The sequence below is a fragment of the Alternaria metachromatica genome, assembly GCF_023757995.1.
Source record: "Alternaria metachromatica strain BMP 0045 chromosome Unknown scaffold_3, whole genome shotgun sequence".
Classification (NCBI taxonomy): domain Eukaryota; kingdom Fungi; phylum Ascomycota; class Dothideomycetes; order Pleosporales; family Pleosporaceae; genus Alternaria; species Alternaria metachromatica.
Window position 1 is genome coordinate 2,048,642 of NW_026055494.1, and position 24,913 is coordinate 2,073,554.

The 24,913-nt window shown below is 53.2% G+C and overlaps 7 protein-coding genes across 7 annotated transcripts; 2 read left to right on the forward strand and 5 right to left on the reverse strand.

Moving 5' to 3' along the window:
• Positions 1-369: 369 nt before the first annotated feature.
• J4E83_002329 (uncharacterized protein) lies at positions 370-1,195 on the forward strand (the record flags this gene model as incomplete). Its single annotated transcript, XM_049329277.1, has 2 exons — positions 370-373; positions 396-1,195. 2 exons carry the CDS (start codon positions 370-372, stop codon positions 1,193-1,195), a joined length of 804 nt encoding a protein of 267 aa, XP_049192249.1.
• A 7,829-nt stretch (positions 1,196-9,024) lies between these two features.
• J4E83_002330 (uncharacterized protein) lies at positions 9,025-10,200 on the reverse strand (the record flags this gene model as incomplete). The annotated part of the gene is made up of 2 exons (XM_049329278.1): positions 9,025-9,791; positions 9,846-10,200. The coding sequence occupies 2 exons, from the start codon at positions 10,198-10,200 to the stop codon at positions 9,025-9,027; spliced, it is 1,122 nt and encodes a 373-aa protein (XP_049192250.1).
• A 5,014-nt stretch (positions 10,201-15,214) lies between these two features.
• Positions 15,215-15,997, reverse strand: J4E83_002331 (uncharacterized protein; the record flags this gene model as incomplete). The annotated part of the gene is made up of 2 exons (XM_049329279.1): positions 15,215-15,851; positions 15,906-15,997. 2 exons carry the CDS (start codon positions 15,995-15,997, stop codon positions 15,215-15,217), a joined length of 729 nt encoding a protein of 242 aa, XP_049192251.1.
• A 1,353-nt stretch (positions 15,998-17,350) lies between these two features.
• Positions 17,351-18,142, forward strand: J4E83_002332 (uncharacterized protein; the record flags this gene model as incomplete). Its single annotated transcript, XM_049329280.1, has 1 exon — positions 17,351-18,142. The coding sequence occupies one exon, from the start codon at positions 17,351-17,353 to the stop codon at positions 18,140-18,142; it is 792 nt and encodes a 263-aa protein (XP_049192252.1).
• A 137-nt stretch (positions 18,143-18,279) lies between these two features.
• J4E83_002333 (uncharacterized protein) lies at positions 18,280-19,958 on the reverse strand (the record flags this gene model as incomplete). Its single annotated transcript, XM_049329281.1, has 3 exons — positions 18,280-18,690; positions 18,894-19,514; positions 19,572-19,958. 3 exons carry the CDS (start codon positions 19,956-19,958, stop codon positions 18,280-18,282), a joined length of 1,419 nt encoding a protein of 472 aa, XP_049192253.1.
• A 1,299-nt stretch (positions 19,959-21,257) lies between these two features.
• Positions 21,258-22,712, reverse strand: J4E83_002334 (uncharacterized protein; the record flags this gene model as incomplete). The annotated part of the gene is made up of 1 exon (XM_049329282.1): positions 21,258-22,712. One exon carries the CDS (start codon positions 22,710-22,712, stop codon positions 21,258-21,260), a length of 1,455 nt encoding a protein of 484 aa, XP_049192254.1.
• Positions 22,713-22,956: 244 nt separating this feature from the next.
• Positions 22,957-24,674, reverse strand: J4E83_002335 (uncharacterized protein; the record flags this gene model as incomplete). The annotated part of the gene is made up of 2 exons (XM_049329283.1): positions 22,957-24,570; positions 24,666-24,674. The coding sequence occupies 2 exons, from the start codon at positions 24,672-24,674 to the stop codon at positions 22,957-22,959; spliced, it is 1,623 nt and encodes a 540-aa protein (XP_049192255.1).
• Between the last annotated feature and the right edge of the window lie 239 nt (positions 24,675-24,913).

The window sequence follows — 24,913 nt, forward strand, 5'->3', positions numbered from 1 at the left end:
ACCCGAGCGCGGTATACCTCAAGCTTGCCATGAACGTTAGGACACTATCAATCGTGTGGGCTGATGTGCCGCAAGGTCGTTACTGCTGCCCATTTGCGTGATTGTGTAGCCTACAATGTGATTGCTGGATACCCAGATGACTAGTAAAGCATGCTAGTTTGCTCCATGCTGATCTATATATTCCTCATGCGCGTCCATTGTAGTAATGTAGCATACCTCATTAATGGCGTCAGACGCAGATCGCGTTCGCGACTTTAAATTTCCACAGAGCGCAAAAAAGGAATTCATTGCTCTCAGGCATCTCGGGTCAGGTTACGAAGGTTATGTCGTTCTCGCTGTACATCATTCTAGTCCGAAAACCCTGGCGTCATGCGTAGCTCTCAAAATCAATTCAGGCGAGAAGGTTACATCCATCAAGAAAAGCTTACTCGATGAGCTTAAAGAAATAGAAGGCGATAGAGATCATCTAATCGCCGCTGTGCGTGGCTACCCTGGCATGGAGACTCCCAACTGGCATGCTCTTGAATACATTCCTGGGCGCAGTATCCATCATCTACTAAGACAACACGCGACATACAAAGTACACGGGCTGCCACCTTGTGTCGTCTTTCACGTCTTTGCCGAACTCGTACGCGTCCAAAGGCACCTCAAACAGCACGGATACTGCCATATTGACCTGAAAGGAGGCGGCAACGTCATGCTAAGCAACAAAGATGACGACGTCTTCCCGACCGTAACACTCATCGACTTTGGGGGGATTATGCCTTACAATCGGTCCAAGGAGCTTGAGCATACCCTCCACTTAGCCAGGAAGATGTGGAAGAGAAACACGGAGGTTGCTGAACACTGGCGACCAGAGCAGATCAAAGAAGAAGATTGGAAGCAAGCCAACGATCAGTGCAAAATGATCCATGATCGAGCAGTAGGCGAGATAAAAGAGACGGACACACTAGAAGACCTTTGGAAGGAACGTGAAATTTTTTTCGAGGAGCTAAAGCAGAGCTTGACAGATGACGCGGCACTCAAGGAGTTACGAGAAGCACTAGACGATGGGAAGATCACGGAACAAGATGTGGTGGAGAACGAAGAGTTGGATCTTAAAGAGGATTGGGATGTGGGCATGGGAATGGAGTACATGAACTTGTGGAAGACGTCTTCAAAGGATGGCGACGGAGACTCACTGAAGTTGATCTGATCTCCATAAGTTGTAGCGTTGGAATAGACCAACACCGGTTACCAACTCCTTTACACCTGCTCCATGTACGACAGATCTGCAATGGCTAGATGCGTCCGATTAGCTGCCTACCAGTATGTGAAGAAGTAACATGGCAGATCTTCAGATTCAGCGTCATTCCCGATGCAGGATGTTCCAAGGTTTATAGTAAGACATCACGATGCACATACTCGCCAGAACGTTTCCTTCCGAGTGTTCATATACTGGCTCTGAGCCGGCGGGCTACGCGATGTTCGATAGAGCGAGATTCGGGCTCTTACCGAGCTTCTGCGAGACTGTGCGACTCATCAGCTCGAGTTATCCCTCGGCCCCAGAATCATGCCTCGTGAATTAATGGCGTTCTCTCCATCGATGATGTCGAATGTCGAGTGCCCATGAACCTGAGAAGTATAAATTGTACGATCGTCTCGTGTACGACCGGTATCGTGGGTGTGCGACACGAAGGCATTTGTTCCTTAGACGGTCGTCGTTCACCGGCACCTCCGTTGTTCGCCGCGAGTACTCGATCCGCTTGCAAGATGCCGCCGATGTCGCCTTGTCGAGGATCTTCGAGTACCACACAGATCCGGAGGCTCAGCGGCTATTGTTGTGATTCTTTCCGCTCCGGTCGCGAGATCCAGGGTTGCCATCAGCTGTAGCAGCCGCTCCTATCGTCTGTGCTGCGGCGATGCGCATAGACGGAGAAGGCGACACGCTGTATTGGGAGATGCGAGACGTGTCTGGCGAGATCCTGTTGAGTATGCATGCCTGTCGTAGGCGCTCGTGAAGTCCCGTCACCGCTGCTAGGGATGTCGTCGGCCCCGGACTTTCTTTTGCCCTGCGGAGGTTTCCCGATCTGCAGCTGGCAAAGGAGTCATCTTCGCCCTGATGTCGCGCAGCCAATGCAGCTGAGGAGGTTCGTATGGACCAGGAGCAGCTTTGAGGGTGCCTCATGCAGCTCTGTGAGGGCGGTGGTGGTGTTGCTGGGCTGCTCGGGGAAGGCACCTCCAGCGCACGGACCGAGATTGAAGTTGGTTGCTTCGATTCTCTGCCCCTTCCTCAAGCCCACAGACTACCCCAACCCAATCACCCCACCACATCGAGGCTACAGTCTCGGACTGGCTTCTGGCGATGACACATTCCTCCTCTTACGGTAGAGCAGCTCCGCTCGCTCCTAACGTGCCGCCGTAGCATAGGACACGACCGAGAGCTTGACCGAAGCCGCCGAATCCACGCCATAGACTGCCCCGTCCACCATCGCGAGAGAGACCAACAAGATACCGAAGAGGCCCTCGAGCTCGTCGAGCTTCCCTCGGATGGCCTTGCGCTGTCGACGTGCGTTGTCAGGCGACGATGGCGCGGCTCCTTGATCCTCCGCCGGCGAGCATCCTGCGGCTCCAACCCCACCTCACTCGCGACCTCCTATACGGCGATTAGCATACCTGTCTGAAGTTAGAACGCATACCGGGCGCTGGAAACTCTGGGCACAGTGCATCGGACTGGGAGAATTCGGCAAAGGATTGATTGCCGCTCGCTACATCCACCGCGCAGCCGGGCTTCCCACGAAGCATTGTGAGCCGCCAGGCTCGCACACCCATCACCTTATCTCCGCGACGATACCGCAACGTCCACCTGCCTCCGGGTCAGCACAGAGTCAATCGCGTCTCTCAACGGTCTCTTACCTTCCTCCCAATCTCGTATCGCCACCGCTTCAACCTCCATCCTATATCTTACAATCTCTCTTCGTCTCCCACCCAGTTCGGCTACCTAAGTTGCGTCAGCTTCTCCTCATATGATATGGACACGGAATACATACGCGTATGTGAACCAGGATGGAAAGAGGTTAATGGCGTGCGTCCCGGCCTGTGTGGTTGAGTTGACAGACGGCGGCAGCTGGCCGACGCACATGGTGGTGCGTACTGCTCTCCGGTCCATCTCCGAAGAGATGCTTGACAAGGGAGTACGGAGGCAGGTTCAAACTCCCGCAAAACATGTGTTCGGCAGTCCGACCAGCAGCATGTCTTGCTCCGAAATCTGCTTGGGACAGACGACGGTGTCCTATGCAACGTCATTGCTGACATGCAATCCTCAGACACCATCTTCTTGCTACAGGCTCGCGGCTTCGAGGCCGACGTCTCCCTCTCTGTGCCTCTTTGATATCCACCGCTTGCGGTCGAATTGAAAGCCGGGAGATGAGTGATAGATCGTTCGATTTCGTGCCTCTCCTACCTCGTCCGTCTCTTCGTTGCCCACACCCCCCATTTCCACTGCAGGCGACACGTAGCCGTTCTAGCACTGTCAAGCATCGTCGCACAATGCAAAAGTCAAGCTTCTGCGCGCTTCAGTCTAGGAGATACGGGCCTATGCATCTCTTTGGAAGTGTTGAGTGGTGTGAGTGACATCGAGAAGTTCAAGGGAGGAGAGGGTTCTGCCCGTAGTAAGTCGATGTGTTTGAAGTGAGTTCCACGACAACGGTTTCCTTGATCCATCATGGCTCGCTCTCCGCACCCGATTTCACTCCTCTTCAACCCAGGAGTCTGAGAGACATTATCGCTATCGCGTTGTAGAAATACGGACAAGGACGCATTCCACGACGAGAAACCTCAACGAAGTACGAGCCGTACCCCAGGCGATCGTCGACTTTAGCTGCTCGGACTAATAATCGGCGCTCCCGGTGACTCGATCGACGACTATGATCCATGCCAATCGAGCTCCAAAGTGCTCTCGACAAAGTCGTAGCACATACGCGTAACGGCTTTGAGATTGGATTCACGCAGCCTTGCGAATAACGATCGACAGCGAGTCAGGCGTAGATGCCCTGGTTTGATGGTGTCGCCCTAATATCCCCGGTTGGCATGTTGGGGGCCACTCACATCGCCATGTATGGAGTTGCAGCCGCAGAGGCGTTTGGAGCTCGTGAGTATTGCGTGCAGTGCACAGAGTGTAGAGCGTCTCGCCGTCGCCAACGAGGTAGCAGACATGGTAATGCGGCCTGGCTGTGGACGAGATTTCTGCCAGTCTGGAGTGATGATACGACAGCGAATATGCCGAACTACTCTTGTGATGAGTTGGTCGTGCTGATGGTTCGTTGACTTCTAGTCAAACAATACGTGCCAGGTACCATAGGATGGTGCCCTAACCGACGATAGCGATGACCGGTGCCAGATCACCCAAGTTACCCATGGCGCGGTAGCCTGTACCTGAGGAGGCTTTGAGAAGTCGCACGTCAGCGACGTCATACTCTGTCTTGAGATAACAAAGACATCTCTGCATACCGCCCGACGATGCCAGGGCATCTGGTCATTGCATCGAGCTGGGGGTTGTGAGTATTGCTCCTTGGTTCCTTTTCGTGTTCGTCCGCTGCATTCGCCGCGGCGGATGAAGTCGGCAGGCCCCACCAGGGCAGCTTCCGACATTGCCACATGCGCGTCAAACCTCCTTCCATCTCTTTCTCAAGGATCCTCGCTTTCCTCAACGTCCATGGCCATCAGTCACAGCGTTCCACCTCTTTCTCGACGACCCTCATTTTCTTCAACGTCCACGCCCATCAGTCACATCTTTCCATCTCTTTTTTCTGTTCCTGTCTAGTCTTCGGTATGCCTCAGATTCTTTGCAGCGACTCAGGCTTGCTTGTCAGAACGTTTGCCAGATGATGCATCCATCATCATCATCATCACGTTTCGCGTCTTGCAGGCTATCAGGCGAGTAACCGCTGTCTCTTTATCCGGCATAAAAGACCCAGACTGCGTTTGAGGAAGAGCTTGGAGTTGAGAGCGGTTTGGTCGCAGGGCGTGAGGAGCGTTCCGAGAAAATTCCATCCCGGATGAAGACTGCGACACATTCGACCAGTCGCCGACACTGTGCCGCCTCAGGCCCGTCTTCGCAGCCGGTTGCGCTGCTGCAAGGAGCCTAGAGCAGGGCTAATCCCATGGCCGCCATGACGGTACCGCATCCAAGCTTGGCCAGGTGTGCATCGTATCCCATCTGATCGCCGTCTTATTGTCTTGCCCCCGTCTGACACGGCAATGAGATGAGGCGTCTTCAGTGCTTCTCTCCAAGACTGCCTATCGTGTCCATCTGCCATTGCCATTGAAGACCGGCCAGCTGAACCTTACGGAGGATCATCTGTTATGCGTCCACCCGCCAAATCGCACCAAAAGCTTTCCCATTCGCAACGTGGGTTCCGCACGACGCTCTTGACTGCTGCCGAGTCTGTCATGTTTTGTTGTAACCTTGCATATTCGTACGCCAGAGACGTGTCTGGAATGCTGCTTGTATGCGTGAGAGGCGGCTGAGGCAAGCGATCGACGTTCGTTCGTATGCGAATGGCGGCGCGTTCAAAGTTGTATGCCTGCGAAGGAGACAACGTTGTGATGCGGTCGTCAGCGGAGGAGGTACCTGGCTACCTGTCAGTGTGTACTCAAGATAACGCCGCTAGGTGAGGCAGGCACAGAACTCCGTACCATGTTGAGGCCAGCTTGAGCAAACATGCAGTCGCCTTGAGCATGGTGTTCCACATCTCTGCACACCCGGACCGATCGCCACCTCTGCTGTCGCAAGGGTACTTACGGTTCCGTCCTTCTCTGCGGAGAGCTCAGCCGCGGACGCAAGCCGGCGGTCACGTCGTGACGGCTTCCAATGCGAAACAGTCTCAGTCCTCGGCGACCTGTTGGTCCTAAGGGAAGAGGGCTCTCTTTGCCTGCTTCGCTCCAGTCGCTATGTCGCAGAAACTGTAGTCTGTTGCCTCCTTTGTCCGTCTTGGGAGCCAGCGGCTTTACGCTGCGCACTGCGACAACAACCAAGATCGAGACTTCCTGGGGTACCACACTACTTCGCAAGGATAAAGAGTTTGTGAACTGTTTGACTGTGCCAGTCGCGGCGGTCGCAGCATTCCCCATGGGCGCCGCCGCCGCCGCTACCGTCGCCTGCCGTTGTGTGCGTATGCATAGCCGCTTGCCGACAGAGCGACAGCCGTCAAGACCCCCTATCGGAGAGCGATGTGCGTCGAGTCGTTCCTCGTGTTCGTGGTGTTGGCGCGAGTGTGTTCGGTGTTGAGGGTGCGGTGCCGCGGAGGTGATGCAGACGTGAACCAGCCGCAGCGGCAGGCCAGCGATGGCCTCAAGTGGCAGACTGAGTTGATGCGGCCCATCTCTGTCGCCGCCTCTAAAGAAGGAAGATGTCAGTTTTCTAGCAGCACATTGGGCCTGTTGAAATCTACCCCGCCGCCGACCAGGAGGCGTCAAAGCCGCGACTGAACGGTTCTCTCTCGATCCGCCACCTCTGCAGGAGGCAACAAGTAACACACCCAGGAGGAGATGAACTTACAGTGCTGCGATGAAAGGTGGTTCATGTATCGGTGCTTCCCTTGCGCGAGCGCTGGAGCGCAGACGGGAAAGTTGTTTCGCACCGCATGCCCTTCGTCGGCAGAGCGCCCTCAGGTGCAATTTCCGCTATCCTGGATTCTCCAAGACTCATCACGACGTCGCGGCAAGCCATTCGGATGCTCATTTCGTCGTTCCGGGGTGATGTGGTTTGCGTCGTGGTGTTGGTTGCGGGGGTGGTGGCGGAGTCGTCGATGAAGTTGCGGACATAGAGCTGAGGCCCCAACACCCTCGCCTCAAGTTGCGAACATCAAATCGACCGACTGCGCACAACGCCTATGCCTGCCCTCGCTAGGCACAGAGACGCTCGGTACTGCAACACAGCTTGAATCATACCAAAGTCTACATCGGGGGACGTCTCAGTGCGCTTGCTAAAGGCTATCCCTTGTCTCAGACCGGATGATGACCGCAACGCATCAATAATCGTGGCTGGCCAAGTCGACATCCGTAACACGTTGACAAGGCTGCACTCAGCCTGCAAGTAAAGATTGCACCGACCGCATGTGCCGCTAAGTCTAGAAGGCTGCGGTCACTGGAGCAAGTCAAGCTTGAGACATGCACGTGTGATCATGATATGCTGTTGAATCTCCTTCCTTCCCAGCACAGAGTTCTGATGTCATCATCTGGCAATACTAGTCTCGTTGGCTGCGTCCTAACCCCCAAGTCGGGGTTCATTCATGGAGGATGGGCACATATCTGCAACCATGCTGTACATTCTGCATCAGGATGAGCATTGCTCAGAAAAACATTCAATATCGGTCCCATGATCCTGTCGATGAACAGACAAGAGCCTGGTGGATGGCACCACAAAGCCCAGAGATTGCAGTCGATCAGATGTCATCTACACGACGTCAAAGGAAGCCACTAAAAGGACACGACCATAGGTGCTACTAAGTCTGTTGTTCGTACATTTCGCACAAGCAACTGGAATCATGCACAAGTCTTGCCGAAGCCATTAGGTGCGTTGTCTTATACTCGGTCATGGGTTGGAAGATGTCTAGCCAACACCAGTAGCACGACCTTCTCGTCGGCTGATGGAGAACGAGAGTCGAGCGATCGATTCGCCGTAGACCCTGCTGGGTGAAGGAGCGCGATGTTCTGCGCCCGCCCACCAACAGTGAAGCCACAAATCCAAAATCTCGAAGGCATACGAACCAACTAAGGTCCGTTGGATATATAATTAAAGTAAATCGTCGCTATCTCACTAACTAGTGGTCACAGGAAAGGATGTAGGTGCCGCGGGCACCGAACCTTTTGCTGTTTCCGCATCCATATCTTGTTTTTTTGCTCCCGCGTTCGACTCTTCCTGGAGGCAAACAATAAGTCAAAGGGCTCGCTTTTTGCCCGCCCCTTCACCTCGGCTCCTCGGTCTCTGTTGTGCGCAGACGAATGTTTTCACCGCGTGTCACTGGCTTTGCGGACATTGCGGTTCACCTCATTTTTGTTCCTGGAAGGGCCCGTAAACGGGACTCCACGAGTTCGGGTCAGAATACTTTGTTGGGCGTGTCTTTCCCGACTTTGTTGGCTATATATTCGCAAATATTCGTCGTTATTCCACTAACTCGTGGCCTAGGAGAGATGTAGGTGCCCCCAATTGGGGGCACCGAACTCTTTGCTCCCGCGTTCGAATCCGCGCATGCTCGACATTAGGTCGGGGTTCTTGTTTTTTGCTCGCGAGGGCTATTTGAGCGCGACTGGCTACATTATCACACACGTGCCGTGCCGCCTGATGCCGTAGCTTAATAGCACATGAGCGATTTGGCGCATTCTAAATCTAGCATCAGATATTCTCGACAGAGACATAGTAAGCATGCGGCACGGAGAGTCTTGCAGAACGGCAGCGAGAAGACTGTTGAGGTTGTTGGCACCACCAATGGCGCAGAAGACGTGCCGCATGCAGTAGACAAAACGTGATGCAGTCGAACAGCTACATTCGATGACGACCCTGGCAAGTATCGCAATGGCGGCAGCTGACAATAAATGAATAGAAGCATGCTGTGTACATCACGAGAACACAGGCCGTTCGAAGGACTTGATGACTTCGGACGGCTGCCCAGGTGGGGTCGGTCGAGGGCTTAATGTCCCCTTTCAGCCGCGATACTCTACGAGAGCATCATTTTTTTGGATGCACAGTCTTGGATCGCGCGACGCGATCTGCCGATACTGGACTGTGCGATTCGTACATGATGTCTGGAAGTTAAGATTCCACGAGATCATGGTGGGGCGAAATTGACCGATGCGGCATTAGCACCACGCTAGGACAACTTCGACAAACCTCATCACGGCGAAGAGAAGCTCGATGACTGCGATTAAAAGACATCTTGATTGAGACTATTGCATGGAAAGTTACAGGTTTCAAGAATCTGGGATCAATTTTCATGCCCTGACATATTTCGACTGAGCCATTTCACCGGCTGCGGCTGCAGGCCGTCATCCTTCGCTGTCATTGCCTTCGACCACGTAAACACAACCTGAGAAGCCGTCCTCACACTTCCACGAACGAGGAACTCGATCTCTCAAGGCTCGCAGGAACCTCCTGTGGCCTGCGCCCATGCATCCATCAGCCACCGCCTGATACCTGGTTATATCTCCAGAGCTTCCCTCTTCTATGTCTTGAGTTCGAGTATAGTCGAGGAAATATAGCTGTTCAGCAACATCAAGAAGATCTGACCGAGCTTGAGTGGCCATTAACTCCAATATGGCTTCAAAGTTTGTAGGCGACATGTCGAAGAGCTCTGCGCGCCCCCCGACTTCCTCGACGACCTTGTGTATGGCGTTGTCCATCGTTCGAATGTATGCCTCCATTTCTAAAGCGCGAATTGGTGTACGTCCAACGTCCTCCTCCTCCGATTGACATTCGTAGTAATGGTAGCCGAGGCTCGTGAACGATAGCGTCTTGGATTCCGGGCTAAGGGTATGATAGACACCTGCGTCCCTGAGCCCCTGGTCACGACCGTACTGAGCCGCTGTGGGGTCAAGGTACGTTCCGGTATCGTTCAAACGGGCGGGCTTCTCTGGGCGACAGAGGTTGTGTTCGTCGGTCGGTGTGATCCTGAACATGGAGTGCCAAGCGGCGACGGGTAGTGTGAGCATAGTCGTTTCCGAGTATTCCTCCTGCCAGTAGGTGACCTCTACCTCTTGGTCGGGCTCGACGTGATCGATATGGGCTTCGTGTACTTCTATCGAGGGGGTAAGACCTGAAGATGTTAGCCTTAGTTTGGGTCTCGCTAGATGTAATGGCGGACACAAACCTTCGGTGAAGAAAGCCACTGTCGGGGCAAAGGCCTTCAGAACAAGGACACACTTGTTATGTGACAGATAGGCATGCCTTGCCTTGAGGGAAATGGATTGGTTCTCCAGTACTGATACCTTGCCCGGATGGCCTTCGATATTGCGCACTCCTATCCAGAGTGAACTTCCGCTCTCGTCGGCAACCTCAGACATGACCGACAAGCGGTTTGTCGTGTCGCTGAATTCGAGAAACAGGCGGTTGACGATGCGGTCGACGCGATACAGATTCCGCTCCGCCCTCTCCTGGACGCGAGTGCGGACGCTGCGGTATTCGCTATCTTCGAAACAGACAGGAACCCCTGGATGGTCTGCCATTGTGGCTTGCGGTCCGGAGTCGGTTTCGAGTGTGCGAGAGCGCATAGATTGACGGCGGCCGGAAGTTGTTATGGGTGTCGCGGAGGTGAGAGATATCGCGCGATCTGGGAAGGGAATAGCGGGGTTTGTGTCCAAAATGTCGTTCAGAGGAGACGGTGCACGAGCGGAGCGAAAAGAAGGGTCCAACTGTCTCACTTTATCGCTCCTGTCACTGTCACCGCCGACGACTTGTCCGCACAGAACCAATCCCTGAACAACGCCGACGATGTCCTCTTCCAGCGCACCTTCAACAGCCGGACTCACGATCGAAGAGAGTCTCGAACTCTTCCTCATCGCATTCAACGCCGCCGTGGCCGCATTTCGCCCATTCTCTGTCACTTCCTTTGGCGCCAGCAATCTTGGCGACGACCATATACTGGTGACACGCGATCGCCAAAGCCACGGCCAAGTGCCCGTAGGGACCTCAGAAGCGCTCAAGATCTCTTACAAGAAGCTGAACCTGTGCGACACCTTTTGCACGATCTTCTACGAGGCGGTCGAGACGCGACTACATTGTAAACTCCCTGATCGTAGCTTCCTCGCCGGGCCCCAGTAATTAACATTATCCCTACAGCATACGACGCCGACGTCGAGTATGCTGTAATCGAGAATCCAAGGCCGACCCAAGTCCTCCACATCCGCAACGAAAAGACCTCGATGCCCCATTCGGTCCTTCTCATCCGCAAGCAAGACGAATCCGAGATCATCTTCGATGGCACAGCAGAGCAATTGGGGTGGCCAGTAACAAACGCGATTATAAACGGCGACAAGTTTTGGCATGATTACACCCGTGATGGGCAATACAAACTCGACTTGTATCACAGAGATATGAGTCTGGAAGACCACAAAGAGTTTTGCCAGGGATATTGGCACAAAATTGGGATCAGCTTGCGCGAGATGCTGCAGAGCCTCAACTGGGCGATGCTGGAGGGCATGGCGACTAGCGATCGAGAAGACTATGTACGTGAGAAAGCGACGGAAAGGGCAAAGGCTGCTGCTCAAGCTTGTTGGGGATAGAGAAGATACATAGTCCTTGGCTAGCTGTCCTATCAGTTGCTTGCGGGCTTGTACGTAGGCAATCTGTACTCTGCAGAGGACAATACATGCCGGGTTTCATGCTGCGGAAGCTCATCTTCAGCCTCAGAAGCTGTTTCATCCAGGTGATATCAGTGTACTGGTGTGGATAGTATACGAGAACCGTTGTGTTGGGCGTGCATATGTTCAATCGTCGGGGACGCCAAGGCTGAAAGTCAACCAGAAAGACATCTCAATATTGCGTAGCTGGAAACACGCAAAACCTTTTCGAGGATACTTGGACTCAGATGAGCTTGTAGAGTTCATCGATGATGATTGCAAGCACGGGTTAATGAGTTGCGGTGTAATGATTTAATTGGTCTTTGACCGCGCGCAAAGAAGCTACCTAAGAAAGTTGATGCCGCGTCACCTCGAGTCCTGACGCTCGCTCCAGAGACTCCATGACCTTCGTATGCCCGGTACCCATGCAGGATTTAGCCAGGGCTTTCCAGTGTGTGTTCCTGTCGAGATTGCCCGGGATGTACTTGTTGTCGAGGTAGTTCACCAGGACATCGAGATCCGCCTTGACGGAGCTCAGGATATCATGCTCCAGAGCACCCCACTTGTCATCATTGCCGCCCCTGATGACGTCCTTCCATACGCAGCCAGTCATCTTCTGGTATACCCGGTTGTTGACCGTTCGCACGATCGCTTCGGTTCGGAATTCTGTGCGCAGGGTGCGGGAACGTGACGAACTGGCTTCGTTCTCGTGAACGCTGTTGAGGTGTTGGGAGTAATTGTATCCCAAGGAGAAGAACTCTATCGGCACTTTCACTTCCTCGTCCGGGTATGCAGGGTATCCTCTGACGGGGTATACGCCCGCGGGTCGTAGGTACTGGGGCGCTGAGGGGTCGATGTAGACGCCCTCTCCATCGTCGTTGGGGGAGGTGATTTTGAACACCGTGTGTACGTCGGCAATCCGCCTTCTCCTGCCGGTCGAGCTCTCGATGCAGACGACGGGTTTGATCTCGTAGACCCCGTGAATCTCCACCTCTTCGACATCGATTGGAAGGCGTAGTTCTGCGTCATAGTTTGTTAGCGGTGAGAATCTCTTGTAAACAATCGAAATACTACTCACCCTCGACTAGCCAAGCCAAAAGACCCGCTAGGAGCTTGCACGCAAAGACGCAGTAGTTGTGCGACTTAAATGCTTTGAAGCTCTCGTCTGTCACGGACCTTCGCTCTCGAGCGAGAATTCCGGGACTGATATCCCATTTGAGGCGGAAGCGCAGATGTAGCTGACCGCCCACTTCCCTCGCGCTCAGAAGCTTGCGCTGATCGACCGCTTCTGTGGTCATGGAGAATATGTTGACCATGAGCGCTGTTGTACGAGCGAAGCTCGGGTCTGGCTGCCGCGCTTGCTGGATGTTCATGTTGGCTTGGATTTGCTTGTCGCGTGCGGGTACGACGGGGAAGGTATTGATGAGGAGGCTTTTGGAGATGAGGAGCTCGAGAAGGAGAGGAGTTTTGAAGACAGGGTTAGGGCGGGGTGGGCGGCGCTCGTCAGTGGTGAAGCAGAGATATCGAGCCTGGTGTTTTGGTCTCGCGCTAGCCCCCCGACGCTCCTCCGCAGGACTGACAAACGCACCAACGACTATCTCTGCGCTCGCATTACTGTATCCTGATCCAATATTGATAGCACATGAATAGAGACTTCACGTCAGGAGTCACTTCAGGGGCGCCGTAAGCGTTCATCTTAATAGTCGAACGTGCAGGCTTTGAGGAGGTCAAAAGCGCTATCAAAGAGCATCGCCAGTTCAACAGTTACATGATGGTGCAGTCCAGGAGCGCAGATAAAGCGCTGCCTACATTCATATCTTTACGTTGCTCCGTGCCTGCCTTCGTGTGTGCGTAGGAGACAGTGCTGATAGCCAACACTCTCCTCGGCTCGCAGTACTGATACGATCCTCTCATCCTGCTCAAACAAGTCTCATTGCGAAGGTAATCGTTATGTGAGCCCAAAAGGGAAGGCAGGTCAGGGCAGGAGTTGCAAGATGTCCGCTGGGCTACGTCGCGTCACAATGCTAGCAATGCTGGAGCAGATAGTCTGCATTCTAGGAATGTGAATGAAGCAAAAGTCGACGCTGAAAAGACATAACGCGCTCGTCGCGAACACATCTGGTTAATGCCGATTACTATCGACAGCGAACAGCTGGGAGTTCTTTGTCGGCGCTTTACAGCAGCAGGACAGATGAATGTAGGGGAGATGCTGCAGGCCACAGATACCGTTGTAAGAATAGAATAGAGGGCATCTCGTAAGCGTTCTGACTGAGCAGACGCGGAGTTATGCGCAGCAAAGGCAGTGAAGTGCAACCTCGGGAGATGGTGTCACCGAGCAAAGACATTGGTATAAGACTTAGACAAACACCATGAGACTGCCTGCAAGCCACAGTAGAACGTGCAGAAGCTCTCTTGGGCGTTATACGAGCAGATCGAGCCAACGTTATGATGGGGAACGCGTCATTCTCCGCACTGTCACCTAGCCAATCTCCGCACCCCCGCCGCACCTTGTCAGGGAAAAGACAGAACCAAAAAGAACAATTTGTCTCAATCAGTCTGCTACTCCAGTGAATCGAATCAGCAAAAAAACCTGTATTCATACCTTTATAGTGCCTGGACACTGTCGTGTGGAAGACCTGGATATGTTAGCGGAGGTCCTTGAGGTAAACGGAAGAAGCAACTATCTACCTGCACCATCCTAGTGATGGTGGGCCTAACTACGGTACAAAGTACACATCCTTGCCCCGGATGGTGAAATGTAGATCCATTAGATGTATTATATACTCAAGTGGTATCTGTGGGTATGGTGGGGCAGAAGAATTCGTGGCCAGTCTCGCGGGGGTGAAGGACTGGCCAGAGTGGGCACAAACATTGAGCTCGTGCCCCTTCTGAGTCCCCCACTCGCTTGTTAAGCCCCGTCACTTGTTTTGATGAGGCTGCGATGGTCGTGACACCGGCTACTGGTGTTTCACGCGTCACTGAGGATGGCTTCCAGCTTGTCAGCGCTTTTTGACCTGACGATGGCCTTGACTTCATCAATGAGCCTTTCCCGCGCTTAAGCATGCTCTGAGCGATCTCCGCGTCTACAGTATATGCTCCAGGTGCCGTAATATGGTCTAGTCAGCTCCACGAGTTTATGCGCCAGCCTTGATGTTCACATCACGTCACTCCATGAGGCCGGGTTTCATCTGCAATCTCTGTCCTTGCGGCATGTTGAAATCACAAACATGATTTATATCCGTGCCAATTTTCCGGCAGATCTGACCCAGTGGTTTCACAGCATCTAGAAAAATGCTCAGTCTGCCAGCCTGTCGCGCAGCTTGATGCTGGTGATGTTGTGTAACATTCACGTCGTCAATCATCATGTCGAGCTTGGAGGAGACACCATGATATGTACTGTGCTGGATTGATCTGCTGAGCGATTGTATGCTGCTACTTCTACTACCGGAGACAGCGCGCAGGCTGATCTCCTTGCGCTGGTCTAACTGCCCCTTGCCCTACACGCCGGCCTCCTTCCTACTTGGCTTCCTTCGAAGTGTCGCTCTGGCTATTGTTCCATATCCTTCGCATCGATGAGGGTGTTATGGGAAGTCGCGATCGGAAGGTAGGCGTGGCTCTCGGCCAAAGATGACCGAGTTAGTAGTGATCATGTAGAGAATGTAGCGATCTTTCTTCGTGTTTCTCCACACGAGGCCGAGGCGTGAGTAGAGAACAAAAGACTGAGCGACGACGAAGACGAGCCATGAGAGATAGATGAAGACGATGGCCGAGTAAGAGGTATAGCAGTCATGTTGTCCGCGCGGTGAACCTTCAGTCAAAAGGGATGAGGCGCCTGCGTTTTGTCAGTTCGTTGTTTTCCAGATCCAGACAACTCGCGTACAAACATAGCCTCCCTGGGCCTTCATACCGGAGTCTTCTTCTGGCGGGCGGCATGCATGTATGAGCCAGGCTTGCCATAGCCCTTGTAGTCTGCCACGCTGTTGGAGTGCCACCTGCCCCTCATGGCCTCACGAAGATCTTCGAACGCCTGAGCCCATCCAAGTATTCCAGACCTCTGCTGGTACAGTCCCATGCTGCGCGCTATCGTATCGTCCATTTCCTTCTCGGTGACCTTGGCGCCAGCAACGGCCAGGAGCGTCTCCACAGTGCCTGCCTTCTGGAAGACCAGGGCAAGGAGGAGAAGGGGGCTGTCGTCTTCGAACAGATGTGGCGCGTTGATGAGCATCCAGCGGTGCAAGTAGAAGTACCTGAACGAGATCTCCGTGGCGGGCCCAGTCAAGAGCATGTCCGCGTCGGCGCTCGCGTCAGCCTTGTTGGCTTCGTTGAAGGGATAGTCGTGCATGCAGGCGGCCACGCTCGAGACATGGGTTCCGCTGCCCTTCTTAGTGTGGGGAGATGCTCTGATGCGAACGCGACAGAGTGGATGCTGGCCCTTTGGCTTGATCCGACATGCCTCCTCGATGGCTGCAAGAGCGGTGGGCCATTCTTTATCCGCCGCCAATGTCTTCGTCTTCGTGTAGTAGTTCTCTGAAAGAGACCTAGATCTGTGTGTTAGCTAGTTCATTGATGATTTGAGCTTCTGGTGAACTGACTTGAGCTTCGCCATTGGGTCTCCGCCGTAGTGGTTGGCGCAGTCAGTCAGTATTGTCTCCAAGACCTGCTTCTGGGTGACGATGGCCGCCATGTTGTTTGTGGAGAAAGGACTTGACTGGACTTTTAAAAGATGGCGGGTCAGTCCGAAAGTCTGGTCAAAGTTGTAAGTAGACAGGCTACTCTGGGACTATGCGCGTCCCCGTTTGCGCGCTAGTTGTGGCACTCGGACGCCCACACCGGGAGCAGATGTGAAGGCAACTCTAACTACCCTCTCCATCTTCTGCTACCAATCCGATACTTTCCCCCCAAAATCATGGCCACTGAGTCTCCTCAAGCCGGCGTGCGCGTCGCAGCTACCCTTCCAGCCCTTTCTCTTCGCAAGATCCTTCTCGTGCATCTTATCATATTCCAAGAGGCGCTATTTGGCTGCCATGTCTTCGGAATCAGGATATCATGGCTAAACCGAACGTCACGACCCGGCGTTCCGGAAGCGCTCTTCGACTACGATCGATCGGAATTTGGGAGCCCGGATCCAACACGATTGAGCCCAGGCAGTGAATATCGCGCAGTGGTCTTCAAGCACTATTGCGAGACATTTTGCATCATGATGAAGCCTTTCGTAACCCGGCACCTCTGTGGTAAGGAACAAGGCCCGTTGGACAGTATGCGCGCTTGAACAGCGACTGACAGCGAGCAGAGCTTCTCGGCATCAGCCACACGGTTACTTGGATCAATTTCATAGCCAAACCGCATTTCCGCATACTCACAGATTGGGCAGAGATGGATGAATTGATATCCCACTCTTGTCTATTGATATCCGATGGTAACGATGGGAACTATGTCTTTGATGGCACTGCCGATCAATATGGACGAGACTGGAAGACACATTGGTTCATGGCACGGGAGGAGCTTGTTGCAAACTTTCTGGATCCCAAGTACTCGGACCCGAGGGACATTTGGACGACGGACGAACAGGGGGAGGTCGCCAAGTGCGAGAGGCTTGAGGGAAAGGATTGCAGCCACGGATACTGGGCGGTCGGATACTGGGTAGTCGCGCGCAGGCGTATGGAGCAGATATTCCAGGAGCTGAACTGGGCATCTCTCCGTGGGCTGTCGGACGACGATGTGGAGGAACGTATCCGTTCCCTGAGCATGGCCAAGTTTGAGGGGGCATTCGAGGAAGCGCAGTTGGATTAGACAAGCCTTCCTTACATTGTCCTCGATCCGCCGACAACTTGGTTACAGTACATAATACAGTAAACTTCTCGTGTATCTTGGTAATCGTAAATCGTCAGTGAAGGTGCTCCAGAACTGACAGGGATGCACCGACGTACCTTTAGCGCTAAAATCCAAGGACAAATTGTGGCTGCCCCTCCGTACCCTCACTGCCTCCAGGACACCAAAACACTCGAGCAGAAGCCGTCCTCCTGCTCACATCTCCATCATGACACCGGTCAATCCCTCCACCACCGCACCACCTCTGTCCCTGGAAGAGGTCCTGCACGTTTACCTACGTTGTTTCGACGCCGCCGCTGACGCCGCCCCACGAGCCTCAGCCGCATACGCACGGGCGTACAGAGCCAACTCCGTGCCATTCAAAGTGTGGCAAGTCTGGTCGACCGAAGACCTGAAGACCGACCCGCCCAAAAAGCTTGAACGCTTCTCCTTCCTGCCGCCGGGACTCAACGAAGCACTCGCGCGGCAAAACATGTGTGATTGGTTCTGCATGGTCCTCGAGGAGGAGGTGGATAAGAAGGTCGGGGAATTGTTCCGTGGGCGCGCAGAATGGCTGAGATGTTGGCCGAGGGTCAACTTCATGACGTCTTGGCGCAGTCTGAGACATAGGCCCGTCGCGGTGCTAATGCACTCGGTCCTGCGAGTTACGACAGAAGACGGCCAGAGGGTGGTCATGGACGGTACCCTGGGGCAATTTCGTTGGGCGCAGTCGACTTGGCTCCAGACATGGACACAGTGGTGCGCCAAACGCCTAGACACCACCAAGGGGGACAATAGCTGGCATTTCGTTTCGAGCGAAGCGAAGCAGGAGGTATGTGAGTACTCTGTGGATGTAGCAGATGGTTACTGGGCTACTATCTTCTGGAGGCTGAGGGAGTTGTTCCAAGAGCTGGACTGGATGGAGTTAAGGAGACGAGAGAAGGATAAGCGTATCGAGTACGTCGAAGAGCTGGCCCGAGCAAAGTTTGCAGACCTTCTCGTAAAGGCATTCGATGTCTGATCAAAGCAAGGACTGAGATGAGGACCGAAAGGAATAGATAGACATTCAACTTCGAAAACGATGAGAAATCACTGAAAGAATATGCATATCCACAATACCTGAACTATACAAGCCAAGAAGGCACAGCCCCTACCTCGTTACGCCGTTGGTGCCCACTTGCTCTTCGTTCTAATCCTCGCCCCGAAGATGTAGAACAGAATGGGTACAGGGAGGAATACCACACAGATGAACGCCAGAAGGCTGGTCGCCCATGGTACACCAAGTTTGGTGTACATTGCATGTGTAAACAGTGGAAAGAAAGCGCCCGCGAACGAGCGGATGAAGGTGTTGACCGCGATGGCGCTGTTGGAATAGAAGCCATAGCAGTCGATGAGGTAGCTCATTCCCTGCCAGAAGGGCACCATGCAACCAAACCCAAGAAGGGCGACGGAGAGCACCTGCGGTACCCACGAGATATTTGGATTGCTAGTCCAGGCAAACCAGAATAGACCGACAGGAAGTGCGATGGCTCCGAGTATCATGGGCGGCAGGCGTTCCTCCGGGATGACCTTGCCGTGTTTATGAAATGCGCGCGTAAATCCAGTCGCTGAACTGTAAGCAATACAGCCAGCGCCCATCAAAATGCCAACTATAAAGGCGCCGAACGGGAGCTGGGAGACCCCTAGAGACCAGCCACGTTCTTCATAGAACGACACGGGAAACTATCGATTGTCAGACCCTCGTAGCAAGAAAGGCATGGATGTAGACTTACGGCTTCGAAAAGCAGATAGACAATGCCGTACAAGAAGCTCATGTAAGCTGTCACCAGCGCCAAGATGGGTTCCTGGAAGAACATGATGAATGGCCGTAAGAGGTAAACGTTCAACACTTTGTCGAGAGTCAACTTGTTCTCGTCAGCCGCAGCGTGATATTCGTTGTTGCCCGTGTCCTTTCGTAACTTTGCAGCTCGCAACTGCAGAATCCTAGATGCAGAAGTCTCTGGTATGACGAGGAAGCCAATAACGCCGAAGAGACCGGCCATGATGAGAGTGATCCAGGATGTCCAGCGCCAGCCAAGATGCGACTCGGCGATGAAGCCACCAGCAATGGGTCCTGCTACTGGACCAGCGAATCCACCAGCGGCAAAAACACAGATAGCATAGGACCTGGGGATAGGATCCCACAAGTCTGCAAGAGCTCCACCCACGACTGCGAGGGGTGCAGAGGCGAAGAGGCCACCAAGGAAGCGGCCTACACATATCGTCGTGATATTCTGGGCTAGAGCGACTGGAATCTGGAAGATAGCGAAAAGTGCGAAGCCGAACATGAGGGGAGTCTTCCGACCCAGAACCTCTGACATTGGCCCAAAAGCAATCGGTCCAAATACGAACCCCTAAACCTTTCATATTAGATATTGGAACTCTGGCTGCCGAGTGGGGGCTCAACGTACCAGGACGAACAACGCTACTCCGAGAGTGGCTGTGACCTTTTCGACCTGAAACTTCTCTTGGACAATCCCGATGTTGACACTGAAGATAGAACTGGCAAATGTGACCGTGAAAACCATAAGGCCCATGGAAACTGTGATACACCATCTTCGTTTGGGCGTCCAGTTCTTCGGGTTGCCGGGATCTTTGGGTCCATCGAACTCCACGAAAAAGCGATCTGTTTGTTCTGGTGGCATAGTGTTGTCTAAGCCTTTCTCCAGGCCATCCAAGACGTCTTCTTCGCTCTTTCTGGAACTGTCCTCTGTTACATCCAGTGTCTGCTCTGGGGACGTCCGAGGCTGTGCTGATGGTGGTGTAGACCGAGGGTCTATGCTGTGGTCTGTCGTCATACTGGAAGAAGCTTTGAGGTCGGTGATACACAGGCTTGGCTACGGCGATGGGGAATGGGGTATTTGTAGGATTCTACATGTCGGGCTTGTGGATATGTCATTATTTCCGGGGTTTGGGCGGATTTAACGATAAGGAAGCAACGACCCTCTGCAGCCGCCCCTTGACCCACCTTCAGCGCCGGGCCATCTACGCGAAGGGCGACTTGGCGTTTTACTGACGGTCTGGTCATGTCGCGCCATGGTGAGGCTCCGCAGCTGAATTGTTTGAACGCGCCTTCACGCGCAGGAAGGATGGCGAGGAGAAAGGGGAGATGCTGCGTCATCGATTTGTTGGGGATGATGTGGGCACTTTCCCTGAAGCCGACAAGCGCGAGCCATGGATGCGGCTACTTTTCCGGGCGACCCACCAACTCTCATCCGACCTCATCTCAGTCAGCCCTTCTGTACAACGCGACCTGTTGCCACGCCCTTATTTCTTTGTTTTCTCGCACATAGCGCATATCGCGCTCGCGTTCTCGGCATCAATTCGACGCGAGCCCGTAGGCCAGAACGACGCCTCGCACATCAGGGGCTCTGGCAGCATGGTGTCCGCGCCAAAATTTGAAGATGACGTTTCGCGTTTGATACCAGGTGCTCACATTCAGCAGCCGTTTACTCTCTGCACATTGAGCCTCTTCTACTCAAATTCCTTCAGGTCTTTTCCAACTACCACGCCAGGGGCTCGAGGCACTCATGATAGCGTCCACCGAGGATGATACTCCGAGCGATTGCATGGCTGCCCATCAGCCCCACGCAGGCTTACCGCGATACCACCGTACTGTTGCGACATCCCGAACGCGCCTTCCTCGCCCCCAGAACACTCAGTGTGTCGGTCGTCCTTCGTTCTTTCGCATACCAGTCTAGCTTCACAAACGCTGGCACATCAAAGTGGAGTGCCAGAGGCAAAGACAATGCTAGAAGGGCACGCTTGCCGACGATCTAGAACGGCGAGGAGAAGAGATAACGCCAGTACGCGGCCTGCCGAATGAGCTTGTGAGAAGGATAAACGCGCAAACCCTGGACTTCCCGTTCAAGTCCTGAGCTTGTACGCGACGAGTAGGAAGCAGGCATGTCATTCAGACGAAGCTTGGTCACCACTGCATTATTTATCCTTACTTTCGACCTTATCTTGAGAGTCCATCCCAGTCACGCTGTCGTCACCTCTGATACCTCCAGCCAAGAAGGTTCCTTCCGTTACCCTCTCAGTCCTCCTCGATTCTCTTGTCCAGACTAGGTGCGCTTCCATGAGTGTCCGATGAGTTATGCAGTGTCGAGATCGCCGTCCGCAGAGCGAGAACCTGGAGTCTTCGATTCCGGTTCTATCTCCGTGCCAGAGATGTTTCCATCGGACCACTGGTCGGCGTCTTCTTCGAGCCACTCAGGATACACATCACCCCGATGGATTTCTTGCTTCAGCCTTTTCCATGCTGTGTACACATCAGAATCCTCTACGAGTGTCAATTCCGCTTTGGACGATTCCTTAAGCTGATGAAGAAGCTTCTGGCAAGAACGTTCATACCATCCGCTCTCAACCTTGATACCCGCTGATTTGAGACAACGCTCGATGTACTCTTCTGTCCCGATAGTGAGTACGAGAAGCAACACCCAACTGTCGTTGTGCAGCGTGTGTGGTGCTTCAGACACTATCAATGAAACGATTCCTTCCCGGTCTTGCTGATGGGTGTCGAGCAGACTCTTAACGCTCATGTCCGTCAGTTGTTCCCACTGGACTTTGAACGTTTTCGTCGGGTTTATCGTAGGTCGTTGTTCGTGTGCTTCCGATGGACGGAAATCCCTATGCCAGGGCTCATGCTCGTTCCTTGGTTCTAAGACAGGAGAGAGTGGATCGATGTCTTGCACAAAGCGCAGCAGGATGCCGATGTATTCCATCGGGTAAGTACTGGCAAAACCGACTGTGTCAAGTACTATGTACGGTGTTTGTAGGCCATGGCCTTGAGCCATGTCATAGTGCTTCTTCTCGTAAAAGCTGTACGCCTTCTCATGCTTGGCTGACAACCAGCTCGATCGTCTTGCTGCTCGCACCAAAATAGCCTCAAGTATCCGCTTTTCTAATCTCTTAATGTGCACGGCACTGGAGGGGTTCGATGTCGCTTCTTGAGGCGCACTAGATGCTGAGCTCTTGCTCTTTTTCGTCTTAGAGGATTGAGCTTTAGCAGCGCCTGGAGTCTTCTCTTCTTCGGTGTTCTGTTCTTTGCTAGCAAGAGATGTGAAGTATGGAACTTCTCTTATGTCTGTCCAGTTCCGATCGACGACACCGAGGTCAGCGTGCAGCGGATTCACCTTTGCCGAATCGACCCGAATCAGGAACAAGTCGTAAGCATGCAGGCTGTTCTGAACATCCAGATTCTGGCCTTTCATGGATGCTACATTCTTTTGCTTCTTCCACGTATCCTTCGCGTCTTTGGCGACACGCTGAGGCCAGAACCACTTCTCCGTCCCTTCTAGCAAGTAAAGGTAATTTCTCTTTAGGCCCAATCGCCTGACAGCTATGATTTTCTCGTTCATGACTGGACCTGGGAGATCGTCGGGTGCCTCCTGGAGCCAAAGCTCGGCCATATCGTCCGGGATTTTGATCGTGTCTGAGGTTGGGTAAGCAGTGCTCTCGATGGTTGCTATCGTGGATGTCTCAGCCTGAGGCTGCGGTTCGTCCTTCTGCACGGCAGCAGTTGTTGGCTTTGATCGATCTTTCGACATGCTGTGTTTGGGATGATGATTGCGCGATCAAAGCAGGTAACGAGACGTTGATAACAGGCATAGCACACCTGCCCTCTTATACCAACGCCTATTATACCAGCAATCATGTCACCATCACCAGCGTGGATTGTTGCAAGCTTGCTACATGTTACAAGTGGCTATATCAAACTTAAGAGATGAATTGACAGCTATGGAGTGTGGCAGCTGAAGCTATAGACATTTGCACACGGCTGACCCTGTCTACCTAGTTCTCGTCATCGGCCAACGCCACAGTCTTCTTAGTCTTCAACTTCTTTGCTGGCGGTTGCTCACCGATCGCAGCAGTAGATACCCTCTTGCCCGGTTTTGCTAGCCTAGATGTTCCATCCACTACCCCCTCTTCGTTATCAGTCACCGCTGACATGCCAGGTTTTCTTGAATCAGGGCCTGACTTCGCAAGCGCTTCTCTCTCCTCTGAGGCACCCTGATGCTGAGGGGCATGAGTTGGGGCTGGTCGATCTTGGTCAGCTTCAGTGCCATATCCTTCAATCTCGTCATTCCCTGACTCGGCTTCAGCATCTTCTGCTTCAACATGCTCGTCGTGTTCGTTCGCCAGCTTACCGTGTCTCCTACCCTCCAATGGCCGGGCGCTCTTCTCGTTGGCTGGAGTGTCGTCTTCATCTCCAGAGGTGTCTGTACTGTCGTCGTGTTCAGAGTTGCTATGTTGTCCGCGGTCGGATCCAGGCCTCGGAGCAGCGTCATCATCTGGCTTTTTTGCGTTACTCTCGCTAGCGAACTGCTCGTCCTGCAGGGACTGCTGAAGTAACCAGAAGGTGTGTACTGCTTCGGCATAGCTCAGCTTCTTATGCTCCTGATACTCTTCCATGCAGGTATGGATAGCATCTCTAGAACGAGCGCTGTGCGCCATTAGCCCCATGTCCTCTTCCGCTTGCTTCGCTTCGTCGTCTGCGAGTAAGGCCAGGGCGAGAAGATAGGGCCAGGAGCCTGGCCTGGCGACATGGGGACTGTGGGTGATCATACGACGACCGAGGTCTTTTCGTTTCGCTATGGTTGGCGGCACAATCTTGACTAACAAGACTGGTCCAGTAGTACGCTTTCTCTGCCAAACATGGAAGTCTTCGATGAAGACAGTCCAGATGTTCGTCAACTTGATCTTGGATCTTTGTCCCGTTGTTGTTGCTATTTCGTTGTCATCATTGGACGTTCCGACCTTATTCGATGCAGAAGTCCATATGACATCTACATCACTCAAGTTTTGATAAGTCTCTTCGTTGAGCTGGTTCTCATCGACCTGGTTTTCATCGGTCTCGTTGTCATCAGGCTTGCTGTCATCGATGTAAGGCTTCCAGATCATCTCGACGAGCTCTTGAGCACTTTTGGAGGTGGATGCCATAGCTTTCGCTTCGTCCTCGTCCGTCGCATACTGATAGCTACCTTCCTCTGGTTCCACCAGCCACGAGCTGGGCTGAAGGACCTCATTCAATATGTATATGAGCATCTGATGCACACGGTCGTAGTCCTCGTTGCTGAATCGTGTGATGAATTTCTCCGGCCCGTCTATCAGCACGACATTTTTGAGAACCCTTACTTGATACCAGCCAGGTACGTTCACATCTATCCAATCATTCTCTTCGACTTTCTCAAATCTCTCGACAGTCTTCTTGTACAGCTTCGCCGCATGGGTCTTTCTCATCCACTCAAGCTCGCAGTCGTTCCATATCAATACCTCCACGTTAGCATTCTCCCATCTCTTCCTTCGCGCAATGATAATGGTCTTGTCGGGCCTCTTCGGGTCCTTCTCCTCTTCGTCGGCCAGCGCCGCCCACGCTATCTCGAATTTAGGGGGAACTTCGAGAGCCTGCGGGTGTTGTTGCTCTTCTCCGTCAGTAGCGATGGAAGTTGCGGGTTTAGCAGCTTTGGTCTTTCTCCTTCTCTTACTCGGATCCACCTTACCATCGTCATTCCAATCCTCATGTTCGTCATCATCTTCACTCAGATTTGGAATCCCCGCTCTCCTCTTTCGTTGCTTTTTACGAGCCTCTGCTGTCGGTTCGCCTGCGATGCTTCCTGGCATTTCCACCGCTTCGACCATTTCAGTGTCGCCATCGTCGTTGCTTAACGGGTTCCTACCATATACGAGTGTTTTTAAGCTAGACTTTGGTAGTACTTTTGTGTTGGCAGGTATCTTCGATCCCGTGGAC